The sequence below is a fragment of the Impatiens glandulifera genome, chromosome 1 (genome assembly GCF_907164915.1).
Source record: "Impatiens glandulifera chromosome 1, dImpGla2.1, whole genome shotgun sequence".
Lineage (NCBI taxonomy): Eukaryota > Viridiplantae > Streptophyta > Magnoliopsida > Ericales > Balsaminaceae > Impatiens > Impatiens glandulifera.
Genome location: NC_061862.1, coordinates 94,676,620 through 94,692,642, shown reverse-complemented (window position 1 = coordinate 94,692,642; position 16,023 = coordinate 94,676,620). Strand labels below are relative to the sequence as shown.

The window sequence follows — 16,023 nt, the reverse complement described above, 5'->3', positions numbered from 1 at the left end:
CGATCGGTTATATAAAATAAATAAATAAATAAATGTAATAAAACTGCATGAGTCTTGATTGGTAAGAATTTCAAATCCCATCTAATCGTGATTATAGGAATATAAATAAATTCAGCGTCTAATTTTGTGTTTATTCGGTTTATTTTATATTTTTATCTTATTTTTTTGGGTTAGTTTTAAGTTGGGAATTGAGATAATAATGAATTAATTTAAATGAATATTTATTAAATTGAACATTCTATAAATTAAGACCTTAATAGAACATTAGCAATAAAGTGAAGGACAAGTATGAACTTCTTCATGGCGCCAAAACCTAGAAGTATTCCCGCCAGTTTTACATCAAAAATGTCAGATTTTGTAGTTCAGTCTTCATCCACTCTGGTTAGCAAGCTAGAGATCTACGAAGGAAAATAGGAGCAAAGTAATGGACAATGATGAGCTTCTGCCTCTCGTCGCCGGCAGGCGGAGGAGTAGAGGAACCAACACTTCGGTTCGCAAGGAAGCCCTCGAGAGGTTAAAAACAATCCGCACCAGTGGTCGTCGTGAAAACGGCGGCTTTCAGGTTAAACTCGAGGAACCTGTTTACGATACGATTGACGAAGATGAGTACGATGCCCTAAAGGCTAAACGCCGAGAAGAAGTGAAGGGATTTATTGTCGACGACGATGGTCTTGGTTATGCTGACGATGGTCAAGAGGAGGATTGGACAAAACGTGGGCTTCCTGTTTCATCTGATGAATCGGATGAAGAGAGATCGGGGAGGACGAAGAAGAAGAAGACGACAGAGAAGAAAGATCCGCCGCCGAAAAAGCCTTCCCCTCTTATTGCTGCGGCAGCACTAATGGGTAAGCAACGACTCTCTAATATGTTTACTTCGTCGAATTTTAAGAATAAGGATGAGAAAGCGAAGAACTTTTCTTGCGATAGTATTGTTGATGATGTACTTGCTGAGTTTGCTCCTGACGAGACTGATAGGGAGAGGCGACGGAAGGCTCATACAAATAAGTCAAATTCACGATGTGCAAATATAATGACACCAATTAAGACTGATAAGACAATTATTGCCAATTTAAATGGTGAATCTTTGATCTTCAATGATGAGAAAATTGAGCAGGTTATGGAGAAAGATACCTCCAGGGTATTGGTAAGTGAAGAACCCCTAAATGCTTGTGAATTTTCTCCAAAGAGAAGTGTGGAGGAGGAAAATACTTCGAATGATGTTGAGAAGAATGTAGAATCGGCGAAGGTAGAATCTCCAAAGAAGAAGGAAGACGGTTTTGTTCTGAATGCCAAGATCAAAGAGAAGACAGATTCAGCATTCAGTGCTACTTCTGGATGGCAGGAAGTTCGAAATGCAGGAAATGCTAGCGGTGTAGAAGATAGAGTGGATCTACATTCCAGCTCAATTTCTGAAGAAAAACAAGATTTCTTTGTAGAATCTGATGGGTCAATGCCCTTTTACTTGCTTGACGCTCATGAAGAATTTTATGGTGCTAACACAGGCACCATATATCTCTTTGGGAAGGTATGTTCTTTTGAGATCTTGTTTTCCATGTAATAAACTCTTATAAACCATCCCCAAGTGTTTTGTAAACTGTAATTCAGGTCCAAATAAATAAAATTTGATGTCTGTGATTGCGAATCAGGTCAAAACCGGATCTACATATCAAAGCTGTTGTGTGGTTGTAAAGAACATGAAGAGGTGTCTTTATGCAATTCCAACTTGTTCTCTCATTCAGAATGAAAAGGTCTTGAAGCTTGAGAAGGATCTTGAAGAGTCAAGAATATCCATGGCAGCTTTCCGCACACAGTTGCTTGTATATCTTTTGATATGTCATTTCTCTTATTAATAACTCCATTTCCCTTATCTATGAACTCATTTATTGTGTGGTGTATATAGGAGATTGCATCAGAACTGAAGACTGAAGTACAAAATCAGTTAATCGATTGCAATGTTTCAAGTTTTAGCATGACACCTGTCAAGGTCTGTGCAAATTATCTTCATTGTGTCAACTGTTGTCAATGTTTCCTTCTGACCATTGCTTATGATTTGATTCTTCTGCATGTATTTAGAGGAGCTATGCATTTGAACGCTCTGATATACCTTCTGGAGAGAACTACGCCCTTAAGATCAACTATCCATTCAAGGTACTCTTGTACATTACAGGCCTAAAGCTTATTACTGCTCAATTATCAAATAATTCCATTCAATGTTATCTTCTCTAACACTCTTTTGCATTTGTAAGTGCAGTACCCACCGCTTCCTGCTGATCTTAAGGGAGAAAATTTTAGTGCTCTGCTTGGAACTCATACCAGGTATACATGTGTTAAGCTTGTGATATATAGTTTTATCCCCTCTGGACCTAAAACAACGTTGCTTTTGCAGTCCTTTGGAGCTCTTTCTTATTAAGAGGAAGATAATGGGACCTTCCTGGCTATCAATTAAGAAATTTTCCAGCTGTCCATCTCCTCAGCGGGTGAGACTTGGGATTTTTCTTCTTTTTGATGTTATCATGCAAGTAACTACAATTTCAGAATTAATTCTGTTACAATGTGTTTTATTCAGGTAAGCTGGTGCAAGTTTGAAGTTATTGTTGATTGCCCAAAAGATGTACAAAATTCATCTACCACAAAGAATACAATGGAGATTCCTCCTGTGGTTGTTACAGCTCTAAATCTCAAAACTATCCTAAATGAGAAACAGAATGTGAATGAAATTGTATCTGCATCAATAATTTGTTGCCAGAAATCAAAGGTATGTATATTTATTGTGTTTTGTAGTTGAGGCATTTGTTCATTAGAACTTTTCAAATGATTGATAGAAGGCTATGCTTAACGAGTTTTGAGATGTAGTTAGATCTTCCCTTGCCTTGTGATGATCATGGTCGATGTATCAATAATACTGTGTTTGCTCCTTGTTCCCCAACTTGCATCCTGTGATTAGTGTTTGACAGTAATGGTTGATTACTTTCAGATTGATTCTCCTTCATTAGCCTCTGAATGGACAAGACCGGGCATGATTAGACATTTTAGTGTCGTGAGAAAGCTTGACGGGAGCATATTTCCCATGGGGTTCACTAAACACGTTGATGAGAGAAATACAAAAGCTCGATCAGTTGTTATCTGCACTGAAAGCAGGTATTTTGACAGTTTCTTGCAACGCCAACTTTTTAGAACGTGTCTTTATTAGCTAAATGTGGGCTTTCCTTTGTTTCAGTGAACGGGCCTTGTTAAACCGTTTGCTGATTGAATTGCACAAGCTCGATAGTGATGTCCTTGTGGGGCACAATATTTCTGGTTTTGATCTGGACGTTCTTCTTCACAGAGCCCAGGTAAGAGCTTAATTCTTTTTATTGATATACTGTCAGAACAAGTGACAATTTTAGATATTTTAATTTTGCTTTGATAGGAATGATCAATAAATATTGTTGTAATGCCTACAGATGATATTTTATTTACCTGCAACTGCAACAAAACTTTTGAATACATATCTTCAGTAACATAAACTCTCTAAGAGATACATGTATCTTTATTTGATTGTTCAGGCTTGCAGGGTGCCCAGCACCATGTGGTCCAAAATAGGTCGTTTGAAACGATCAATGATGCCCAAACTTAAAAAAGGAAACTCAATTTTCGGTTCTGGTGCATCTCCAGGGATCATGTCTTGCATTGCAGGAAGACTTTTATGTGATACATTTTTATGTTCGAGAGACCTGCTGAAAGAGGTATAAATCAGGTAGTAAATTATTCTTCTGGGACCCTTGACATCATTGGACTGGTGCTTCTCTTGCAGGTCAGTTATTCTCTGACACAATTAGCAAAGAATCAGCTGAACAAGGAAAGGAAAGAAATTGCTCCACATGAAGTTCACTTGATGTTTCAAAGCTCAGAATCGCTGATGGAACTTGTAAGAGTTCTTGAATAACTATCGTACTTGTAGGAAAGTGTCATTTGTTGAAACCTATGATTTTAAGAATGGATTCCAAACATACGAGGAAGTGAAAAAAGATCTTGGGTAGTTTCTGGTTATATTCCAGTTCCTCCCATCATGGATACTTCAGCCAACTTTCATATACTTTAATATAACTTTTGAAACGATTACAACAATTTTGTACTCCGATCTACTTGTTAGTTTGGTTTGATTTAGATAAAATGGTTTGACAAACTGACCTAATATTATCATCTTAAATGAACAATCTGAGACTTCTATCAGCTCTTATCAGCATAAATGAAACTATCCGGGAGATTGATTGCTGGTAGTTTGAGAGGCATTACCTTTTATTTGCACTAAAATTTTCTTTACACATTTGCTGATCTTATTTTTTAATGGCTTCAGATTGAATGTAACGAGACAGATGCATGGCTATCAATGGAACTCATGTTTCATTTGAGTGTACTGCCTCTCACTCGTCAGTTGACTAAAATCAGTGGCAACCTCTGGGGAAAGACCCTGCAAGTGAGCTCATGAAGTCCAAACTATTCACTGTATATATTCTGTGGCTTGCATTTCATGCTGAATCTCTTTTCCATCTATCTCTGATCTCAGGGTGCTAGAGCACAAAGAGTAGAATATCTTCTGCTGCATGCATTCCATGGCAAGAAATATATTCTTCCAGACAAGTTATCATATCATCCCAAGGAAGAGAAAGTACTTAAACGAAAAGTGAAAGATGGTGCTGAAACCAATGAAACTGATGATATAAATGTGGATGATGGTCATCTGGAGAATGACCATGTGAAGTCTAAGAAGGGCCCGGCATATTCTGGTGGATTAGTATTGGAGCCAAAGAGAGGATTGTATGATAAGTACATTCTACTTCTGGACTTCAATAGTTTATATCCGTCGATTATTCAGGTTAATCAAGAATGACTAATGTTTTGTTTCTATCCCGGTTTTTCAACTTCTATGATTTGCTTGCAGCCATCTCTCTTGACAGTGCCTCTAACATTCTTTTATAGATCCCCATATAATTAATCTCCTTCTGTTTTAACAGGAATACAATATTTGCTTCACCACGGTTGAAAGATCCCAAGAGGGATCAGCTCCTAGTTTGCCAACCAGTAAAAAATTTGGTGTTCTGCCTGAGGTATGCTTATTTTTCAAAAAACCCTTATCACTCCATAATCAAATCATCAACTAAAATGTCCTTAATTTATATTTTATAACATTTTAAATTATTAAATACAAAGGATAATTTAGTCATTTAATTCAAATAACCCCAAATAATCCACTTTTTCATGGAATAAGATTTTTTCCTACTTAATCAGATTATTTAAATAAAAACCTTCATAAAAGAACTCTTTAAGACAATTCTACAAAAACCTATCCTCATATAGCATATGTGTTTCATTGAAACACAATTTAGTTTATTTAATTAGTATCTTTGGAAGCTATGGAGCGAAAGTAGTACAAAGAGATAGTTGACACGTATGTATCTCTTGACTATGTTGAGAAAGTTATGAGAGTTTTCTAACCTGCAAGGACCAATAATTTTTATGATAGTGAGAAACAGATGCAATATTTTATATGATAAAAATACTGATTCATGTAAAACAATGTATAAAACATCTGTATTGCTTGTCAGTTCCTACCTAATTGCTAATTTGATTTTCTTATGCTGATACATTGATGATTTTCTGGAACTTGGCTTGTGCCTAAAATTCTGGCGATATTTCATACATTTTCTGTGAATCAAATAATATGATGAACCATTTTGAGTTCAGTTTCTTTAGATATAATATGGACATAAAATCCTCATGCAATTGTGCATTGAAAGAAACTTATCCTTCCTCCTTTTAATACTAAAAACATACAGTACTTCCAAACCCACTAGGTTAGCTTAAGTGACAAGAGTCGTGCCTAAGAGACCAAAAGTCACGGGTTAATGTGAGGATTGTGCCAGCTTCCTAAATTAATAAAAAAACACATCCAGCTTCTTTCTTCTATTTTCTTACACTGTTACCATGATTTTGGTGATTTTTTAGCATGTTGCTGTACACGATTTTTTCCTAACCAATATTTACTTTGTAGTTATTGAGAAATTTGGTTGACCGGAGGAAAACTGTTAAAGCATTGCTGAAAAAAGCATCTGGTCTAGAGGCCCAGCAGTTTGATATACAACAACAAGCTCTTAAACTCACTGCAAACAGGTTTATATTTGGACTTAGTACTTCACCTGATCTGTACTTTTCTTTGCTTAATCTTACCTTTCTGGTCCTGAATCTGCTTTGCAGTATGTATGGATGCCTAGGGTTTTCCAGTTCCAGGTTTTATGCGAAGCCACTAGCAGAGCTCATAACGTTGCAAGTAAGGAGGTTTTGTTTCTTGACTTGAAAAGGCAATAGATCAAAATTTTGAAATGGTTCTCATATGCATATTTGTTTGTCAGGGAAGGGAGATCCTCCAAAGTACTGTTGATCTTGTCCAGAATAATTTGAACTTGGAGGTTTTATAGATGCCATATTTTTAAAACTTTTTGGTTCAAATTACTTTTTGGATTTTCTAAAAAGTATTTATTTTGTATGGCAGGTGATATATGGTGATACTGACTCAATTATGATTTATAGTGGACTTGATGATGTTGCTAAAGCTAGAGCAATTTCTGATAAGGTCATCCAAGAGGTAAAGTCTTAATTGTAAATTGGAAGTCTTAATCACTTGCTGATTCGTCTACCAAGTAAAAGCCAAGTTTAACTGAATCCTTTGGTTTGTCATTAACAATCTTTTATATATTTGTTGTTAGGTCAACAAAAAATATAGATGCCTAGAAATTGATCTTGATGGTTTGTACAAAAGGATGTTACTGCTCAAGAAAAAGAAATATGCTGCAGTCAAATTGCAGTTTAAGGATGGGAAACCATACGAGGTAAAATTTTATCCATTGTGTTTTCCTCTTTTGAATGGCTTAGCACATTCATTTCACATGTTTTTTTGTGTTCATGCAGGTTATTGAGCGAAAGGGGCTTGATATGGTTCGACGTGACTGGAGTATGCTATCTAAAGAACTGGGTGATTTCTGTCTCAGTCAAATACTTTCTGGAGGGTAATACAAATGTGACAATTTGTGTTTTCTTCACAATTTGCATCTTAATTTTCTTATTTCCCTTCCATGGTTAATATTGTATGCAGTACATGTGAGGATGTTGTGGAATCAATACACAATGCTCTGAGGAAGGTATGGTCTTGAAATATAGTTTCACTGTTTGAGATTTAAATTCTTTCCAACAATTCAATGTGTTCAAAGCATCAAAATTCCCAATATGTGTCACAATCACGATCCATTTGGAAATTTATAAAGTTCAAATCTAAAGTGGAGTTTTTTGTCCATATAATTTTTTAGATCATAATCTAGATTATACTTTAGATCATGATCTATATTATTTATTTGGATCATGATTCAGATTATTGTGTGACATTTTGCTTCATTTGTTATAAAATTTATTTCCCGGGTCATTATCCAAGTTATAGTGTGATTTTTGGCTTCATTTCTATTTTTTTCTGCATCATTGTGATTTTTAACAAATTGTAACAAATATAGATTTTCTAGGATTATAATCCAAATGAAAAAAATGTAAATGCTTAGATTTATAATTATGATTAAACTAGAATTGCAAACATATGGGCTCTTAGTGTTTGTTTGATTAAGCACACCAAGACTAGCTTATGAAAAGTGGTCAACATAGTCCGCATTTTAAAACAGTTTCGTTCCTAAATTTGTATCACACTAAGTTCAGAATCATCATATTTTAAATGCGAAATCTAGACCCGCATCTGAAAGGAAATCTCACAAAATTGATCTTTTCAAATAATTAGAAATCAGTTCAATATTTTTTGGTATTAATATCTAGATGTGTTAAACAGGTTCAAGAGGAAATGAGGAATGGACAGATATCATTGGAGAAGTATGTTATCACAAAATCATTAACTAAGCCTCCTGAAGCCTATCCAGATGCCAAAAATCAACCTCATGTTGAGGTATGGCTCTAATCCACAAAATCAATATAAAAAATGAAGAAAAATAATTGTTTCATTTAGGTTTTCTTAATCATGTATTATTCCTAGGTTGCACTTAGACTAAAGAAAAATGGTTACACTGCGGGATGTTCTGCTGGTGATACGGTTCCCTATGTAATTTGCTGTGAACAGGTGTGTGTTTTTTTTTACTATTTTTTTCCAGATTTGTTTTTCAGCTAAGCTTGATTGTTGCATCATCAACAGGGTACTACAACTTCTGGTAACTCAGTGGGGATCGCTCAGAGGGCAAGGCATCCAGATGAACTGAAGCAAGATAATGGAAAATGGATAATTGATATTAATTACTATCTAGCACAGCAGATTCATCCTGTTGTATCCCGTTTATGTGCTTCGATTCAGGGAACAAGCCCAGCACATTTAGCTGATTGTTTAGGGTTGGATTCCTCTAAGGTTAGTTTTCCTTCTCCCCCTTGGTCCTATTATCATTATTCAATTTCTTGTGTTTTTTACTAATATGGAAAACAACATTTTCAATATCTAGTTCCAAGGTAGATCAAATGAAGCTGTCAACAATGATCCTTCGCCTTCGCTCATATGTTCATTAGATGATGACGACAGGTATCCATTTCTTTCTAGTTGTATTTATACAAGATCTATCTGCATCTATTTTTTCAGTTTGATCTTATAGGGGGCCTCAATTGTATTAAAGCAGATATAGGGATTGTGAGCCGTTGGTTTTATCATGCCCAAGTTGTTCTGGTTCCTTTGAATGTCCAACTATATTCAGTTCTGTATGCTCAATAATCAAGCAACAAGAGCTAACAGACCCAAAGACTGAAGAAGAACCTTCCAATAGTTTCTGGCATAAATTACGTTGTACCAAATGCCCAGGTGAAGGTGATATGGGTATAATATCTCCAGCTTCCATAGCCAATCAGGTAATTCTTTCTTGGAGTTTGTTTGATTCTCAAATCAATATTTATATTACTTTTATGAAGCAACAAATAAAATAAAGTTAATAGTTGTATTGGGAGACAAAGCATGTTAGATTTAGACACTGACATGAACTGGCTTAGTTTCTAAGTTTATCCTAGTTGTTTATTGAGACTGAAGTTTCTTTGATTCTATGATTCTTACACTGCCAGGTCAAAAGGCAAGCAGAAGGGTTTGTCTCAACATACTACAAAGGCTTAATGGTGGTATGATTTTTATAACCTTATTAACAAAAAGTTTTTGATTTGGCTGAATTTTTACTATGCATATTCGAAAATCTGTTTATTCTCCCCAGTGTGACGATGAAACATGCAAGTACACAACTAGAAGTCTCAACTTGCGTGTAATTGGCGATTCCGAAAGAGGAACTATTTGTCCCAATTATCCTCTTTGTAATGGCAGACTCACTAGAAAGGTTAATTTTACTTACTTTTTTACTTTATCTCTAATCAAGTCCAAAAGGTAAAAAAATAACAATTTTTTTGTCTAATCTCAACAACAGTACACAGAAGCTGATCTCTACAAGCAACTTAGTTGTTTCTGTCATGTCTTGGACACTGCAAATTGCATCAACAAGGTTTCTCATTCTATTCCCTTAGAAAAATAATTTCAGTTGGTTACTCTTGATTTGACATGGGGACTCTTTTGTAATTTTTTTTAATCTAATGGGATTTCAGGCAGAGAAGAATAGCAAAATCTTAATTGAAAACGAGATTAGAAGAATCAAACCATTGGTAGATCTTGCATTTACAACCGTCCAAAAAATGCGTGATAGGTGTTCTTATGGATGGGTGCAGATGAAGGATCTAATAGTTACAATTTGAAATTTGATATCAAATTGAACTTGATTAGAAGAATCAAGCCATTGGTAGATCTTGCATTTACAACCGTGTAGAAAAATGCGCGACGATAGGTGTTCTTATGGATGGGTGCAAATGAAGGATCTAATAGTTACAATTTGAAATTTGAAATCCTTTTTTTCTTTTCAACATGTCATAGGGTAATTGTACTTAGAAACCCTAATTTCTCTATAGTTCTTTATGCAATTATTGTATTATTAGTAGTTGTTACAATTATGGAGAGAAGACAGTGACATTATTGTTGATATTAATATACCTCTACTACTATAATTAAAATACATTCATTTAACATAACATGCAGTACCAACATCATCATATTTAAAAGCAACAATAATTAAACATAGTTTGACTAGCATTATTATTTTTAGAATCTCTATTTGTACTAAGTATTTATAGTGCTTAAACTCATTTTTATTTTTAAATGCACAAGCATATAAAAAGACTGAAACCCTAGTTAACATAACATAATTAGGAGACTAAAACCCTAATTTCACAAACTCACCTACATATGGAATGAAAAATTCTCAGATTTTTTTTTAAAAGGTAAGATGTTTCCTCAAATTTCTCAGTTGGGATGAGATTTCTCAAATACACCTTTAATTTTTTTTTTTTTAGGTTACAAAAATACAACAACAATAAACTAATAATAGTAATTTAAGCATTTTGGGAACTAAACTTAATAAGAAACTTTAGTGGCAAGCAAACTTAGTGGTGTGTCATACATGATTTTTCTAAACCAAAATTACTTATTTATCAAAATACAAATAATGATCTGAATAAGATAAAACAAAATTATTCAATAGGTAAAATAGTAAAAGAAAATATAAATTGATAAGATTCTAAATATGTTGTCTTTCCTCTATTTCATATTCTATTCAAAATATGAATTAATATTTAGATGCACTTCTAGTCAGATTGAAATTGATATCTAGTTCCAAACTTAACTTTAAAAGATGAATTTATGGCATTCCTCTTAATTAGTTCAAGATCACACATTCCATGTCAATTATACTATCCACATTTCAAAACAAAACTAATCTTCATGATTGAATCTTAAACAATTCCATCAAATAATTAGCAACAAGGGAATTCATTGATGAAATATCCACCAAAACCCCAGATTAGAACTTTCCATCCAATTCCTCTGCAGCTGTTGATAGATCTCTTCTTCCTCTCTTCAAACTGAACAAAAAATGAATCATACAATTGTTGTGAAAACCACAAACCGAATAGGAAAACATACTCACCCACTCAAATGGGGCAGATAAACCGACGACGATGACGGCATGTCATCATCCTGACCATCTGATCTTCTTAGGATGCAAGATTCCAAATCATCATCCTTAAAGTTTGATCCTCCTCTTGCATTTAAAGGAAACAATGATTGAAAATCTGGAATCATGTTGAGTTGTTGATGATGATGAGGCAATGGACACTTTTCAGATTTCACAAACAACAATATGCTCAATTAGTTCCACAATAAAATTCCCACTATAAACAAAAAAAAGAAAAAGAAAAAGAAAACTTACCTCGGATTCTACAAGATGATGAATCCCCAACCGGTTATGATCATTGGCATCCGATGTGAGTTGTTGATTTGGCATTGTCAATAGATCATTTATGTGATGATGTTGTTCTTGGTGAAGAACAGTAGGGAGGATGATGTTTGTAAGAGGGTTATTGACTTCACAAAAGTACTCCATTTTGATAGGGGAAAGTTGATTGTGTTGTAATAGCTCAGAAGGATATAAACTCGATCCATTTCTCATCGTTAACATCTGAAATGGGGAACCACTGACTGATATAAAATGACAATGAAAACACTTCCTAAATCTGGATCCAAATGGCATATGTCAATAAATTTCTCGTTTATCTTCTTTTGCAAATGGTTTGAGTGTGAAGACTCGTTTTCAAAAAAAAAATTGATCCTTTATTAGATGGACATTTACAATTGAAGTTGTGATTGCTACTCAAATAAATATCCTCATCAAATAAGGCCTAAGCATCAAGAGACCTAACACTCTAAAATTCAAGACAGTCAAAATTTAGAAATACTTTTGTCATTGTTATTACTTGTAAACTCGTAAAATCGAGATTTACATTGAATCATAAAATTTATTTAAAAAATATTAATTATATTGTTATTATTTGTATATATATATATAAGTAAGTATAAATTTAATGTAAAAAATAATATAAAATAAAAGACACTAAAAATAAGTAAATAGTTTTAAAATAGATTAAATGAGTTCATTTATTTAATAAGTTATTACTTATTTTTGAATTTATAAATTCACTTTGTTTATGTAAATTTGTATAGGATTGTAAAATCTAAATAATTTATAAATTTAAGAGTTTAACTAAAATCTTACTCATTAACTTGCACTAAAATAGTAAAATTTGAAGAATCATTCAACTTTGCTCAAATACAACTCATGTGAGAATACAAATTATATATATATAATATGGCTGGCTAACATAATCCTAGCTCCAAAAAATAATACTATGGAATTTGACTATACCACATTAACCTCACACTTGTAAGAATTATTTTTTTATTCATTTATAAGTGAGAATCAGAGCCAACAGATTGGGACTGCCCTAGACTCATTTTAATATTTTTTTATCAAAGAAATAAAGGGAGGATGGAATATATATATATATTTTTAAATGCATCATTGTCATGCCCTAGTTCATGAGCTCGGTAAACCACTTACCTTAGGATTATTAAATTTTCCTTTAGAGGGGTTTTCTAATGTGTTTTTTTCAAAAGAATGGTTTAATGAAAAAATAGCTTATTTGAATTTTTAATTTATTATAAAATATAAAAGTTTTTGGTTAAAAATCCATACATAACCCACAGGTCCTACTTAAAACAGGATATTTGTAAAAATTGAAACTGAAACATCATACCCATAAACTATTTTCATTTGAGAGATAATATATTAATAATGTCTAATTGTTTTTTTCTACATTACTAGTCTTATCTCTGTTTCTGTTGTTCTGATGATGATGATGATTTAATATAAGTGACCCACTTGATATGATTCAATAAAACAACAATAATAATATAAATAAAACCAAATCCATATAATAGATAGATCCTTCTGTCTATGAAGTATAAAATAATATATACCTGTACTTGGAGCTGAAGCTGCTTAAGGTATTCAATGGCTTCATCTAGCATTGAAGCTTTATCAGTCTGTTTAATTAATATATATAAAGAAGAAGAAGATGGAATTTTAAAGCTTCTTCCAAAAATGCTAAATGAATCAATCCAATATATATATATATATATTAACATCCTAACCTTATTGGAATTTGGAATCAGTTTCTGCAAAGCTTTCATTTTCTCATTTATCTTACTCCTTCTCCTCTGCCCTCATCAAATGAAACAATTTATCATCAAGATTACAATAATACAGAGAAATGAAGAATCAAAGAGATTATTAAACAAACAAACAAATAAACCTTTTCTGATAAATTATGAACTTCAGCTGCTCTACTCCTCTTTGAAGAAGAAGAAGAAGAAGAAGAAATCCGTACTGCTGCTGCCGGAGCTGGAATCAGAGGATTCGCTTCAAAACCCTCCTGAAAATCAAGAACACGGTTTCTTTTGTAAGGAAGAAAAAACAGGGGAAAGGGAGAAGAGAGTTTATTTACCTCCTCCGCCTCGCTTTCACAATCGTAGTCGTCGGGATCATTGTCCGTATTTCCGACGGAAGAGGAGGAGGCGACGGTCGGAGGGAGATAAACGGCGGAGGAAATGGAATTCCAAGCGGAAGAGGATTCAGCGAGCGGTGGTGGTGGTGGAGGAGGAGGACGGTGGTGGTGGTGGTAAGGGGTGGATGAAGAGGAACGGAGAAGGATTTGATGAAGAAATAATGAAATGTCGTCTTTGGGTTGAAGAGGAGGAGGTGGGGAAGATGAAGAACAGGCTGCTGCTGCTGCTGCATCCTGCATATCCTCCATTGATGTTGGGTGGGTGGGTACGAGTAAAAATGTAAAATTTATCTTCTAGAGATGATGAAGAAGAAAAAGAAGATCATTTGTGAAAAACCCAATGGGAATAGTGCTGTGTTTTGGTATTCAGGGGTCGGTCTTTTTCATCTTCTCTTCTCTCTCTACTGTGTATAATAATAATAATAAAAAAGTAAAGTAAGAAAAGAAAAGAAAAGAAAGCTTACAACTACTTTAGGTGAAAGTGAAGGCTGCAGAAAGGCAGCAAACAGAAAGCGTTGAAAGTGTGGGCAGGGGGGAGATTTAACTCTGAAAAATTAATCACTTTTAATTTTCTTACTCTAAAAAGTTGGACTTGTTTGAATTTGATAATAATGAATAATGCAATAAAGTAAAATTAATCCAACTAATTCAATCATGTTAGGAATAATAAATACCAAATATTTTACCATCAATCAAAATTATGATGCTTCATAAGCAAATTTAGAAAAATAGTGAAAAAATCATTATTATTCATTAATACAGTCGAATATATGAAACAATAAACCTATAAAAACTAGTATTATTATTCAGATTAAAAAAATTTATAACGATAAATCTAATATAATTAAACAAAAAGTTACACCATACACTATTGACAGTTGGGTTCGAGAAATATGATTACCATCCTCCCCCAAGTCTATTAACTCTGCTCTGATTTCCTGACGAGAATTTTAAATATAGCGAGCGAAATTGTCCCACAGTACACCTAAAAACAATTTAAATTTAAAATATAAATAATAAAATAATTCATAAACTTATATAGTTATCAATTATCAAAATATTCGTTACCAAATGAAAATAACATTCGGTATCAATAATTTTAAAATATCAAATATACAATAACAATAATGATAACATAAACACCTAATAGACAACTCCTTTCTCCATTTTTAATTGATAGTATCTTAGTATCACATCATGCATTAATAAATAAAATGAATAATATTTCTTAATAAATAATAATTAATTAAACATTTAAGTGTATATTGATTATTGCGACATAAAAAATAAATAAATTACTAAAAATAAATAAATTAAATATTACATTAAATAAATATATATTAATTATTTTAAACAACTATCACCGAGGAAAAATAATTTCCTTTTTTTGGTTTGGTTTGGTTCAGGAATCGTAGGAGGCATGTAAATATCATCCCCGCTCCGAACCTCGATCAACATATTTCGAGTTTCTCGATCCGCTCCGATCCCAGGTCAAAGATAAAAAAAATCACACCAATCGAATCGGATAGGTTAACACTAGACTATTTCCAATTGTCATTACTATCACTAGCATGTATCCCGTGCATTTGCACGAGTAATAATATAAAAAATGTGAAAAAATATTACGGTAAAAATGTGATATCATTTTTAATTTTATTTTTAACCGTTTTTAAGTTTATGGGCGGGTCAACCTACAATCCGACTCAAGTATCCATTTACTCTCACATTGCAGAACGATCTTTACAACAATTTATACAGTTTGATTCCTCAACTCAATTAGTTTGACTTATAGAGTCCACTTTTTTTCCATACTACGAGTGAAATCAAGGGAAAATGTAAAAACTACCATTAAAGTAGCTCATTCGAGACTTACTATATCCATATGAATTATGACCACTATTTACAAATATGACGGAATTCTTTCATTATTGCTCACTAATATTAGTGAAATATATAGCGCAGAGTCAAAAGAAAATTACGACCGATTATAAACTATTGATGAACCACCACGTTCATCAAATTTGGTGTTGAATTTAAAATATAAAGTGTTATTAGCCTAGTTGGTTAAAATGTTGTACTTATTTTGTTATGTTGCAAGTTCGAACCATACCTATAACATTTTTAATTTTATTTTTAACCGTTATAAAATTATGGACGGATTAACCCACAATCCGACCCAAGTATCAATTTACTCTTAAATATATATCCAAATTAACCACGACTCTCAATTCAGACAATTTAAAAATTAAGCATATATATATATATTACGCTATAAAGGCACTCAGATGGATCAACAAAGAAAAAGAAGTTTTTATTTTTATTTTTATAAAGAAACAAGTTTCAAGAAAGAATAATTGAGATTATTACTATATTGGAATAACAACATGAAAATAATGAGTTTTTGTTATTAGTTTTTAATTATAATTATAGTTATTTGTTGTGTTATTAATTAGTATAACAAGTATTTTCTAA

General features: G+C 33.0%; 2 protein-coding genes across 2 annotated transcripts; one reads left to right on the top strand and one right to left on the bottom strand.

Annotated features, from left to right (window-relative positions):
- Positions 1-373: 373 nt before the first annotated feature.
- On the top strand, positions 374-10,112 carry LOC124919333 (DNA polymerase alpha catalytic subunit). The gene is made up of 30 exons (XM_047459560.1): positions 374-1,525; positions 1,647-1,817; positions 1,901-1,984; positions 2,074-2,148; positions 2,252-2,316; positions 2,387-2,477; positions 2,567-2,755; positions 2,975-3,138; positions 3,218-3,332; positions 3,546-3,725; positions 3,794-3,907; positions 4,337-4,456; positions 4,547-4,855; positions 4,995-5,087; positions 6,032-6,150; positions 6,235-6,307; positions 6,390-6,446; positions 6,530-6,622; positions 6,744-6,866; positions 6,946-7,043; positions 7,130-7,175; positions 7,862-7,975; positions 8,063-8,146; positions 8,219-8,425; positions 8,517-8,593; positions 8,688-8,913; positions 9,121-9,174; positions 9,264-9,383; positions 9,471-9,545; positions 9,646-10,112. The coding sequence occupies exons 1-30, from the start codon at positions 425-427 to the stop codon at positions 9,790-9,792; spliced, it is 4,584 nt and encodes a 1,527-aa protein (XP_047315516.1). The 5' UTR covers positions 374-424; the 3' UTR covers positions 9,793-10,112.
- A 637-nt stretch (positions 10,113-10,749) lies between these two features.
- Positions 10,750-13,939, bottom strand: LOC124922353 (transcription factor bHLH61-like). Its single transcript, XM_047463088.1, has 7 exons — positions 13,492-13,939; positions 13,300-13,419; positions 13,139-13,204; positions 12,965-13,030; positions 11,358-11,606; positions 11,076-11,263; positions 10,750-11,010 (listed from the first exon to the last, which is right to left on the bottom strand). Exons 1-7 carry the CDS (start codon positions 13,798-13,800, stop codon positions 10,950-10,952), a joined length of 1,059 nt encoding a protein of 352 aa, XP_047319044.1. The 5' UTR covers positions 13,801-13,939; the 3' UTR covers positions 10,750-10,949.
- Between the last annotated feature and the right edge of the window lie 2,084 nt (positions 13,940-16,023).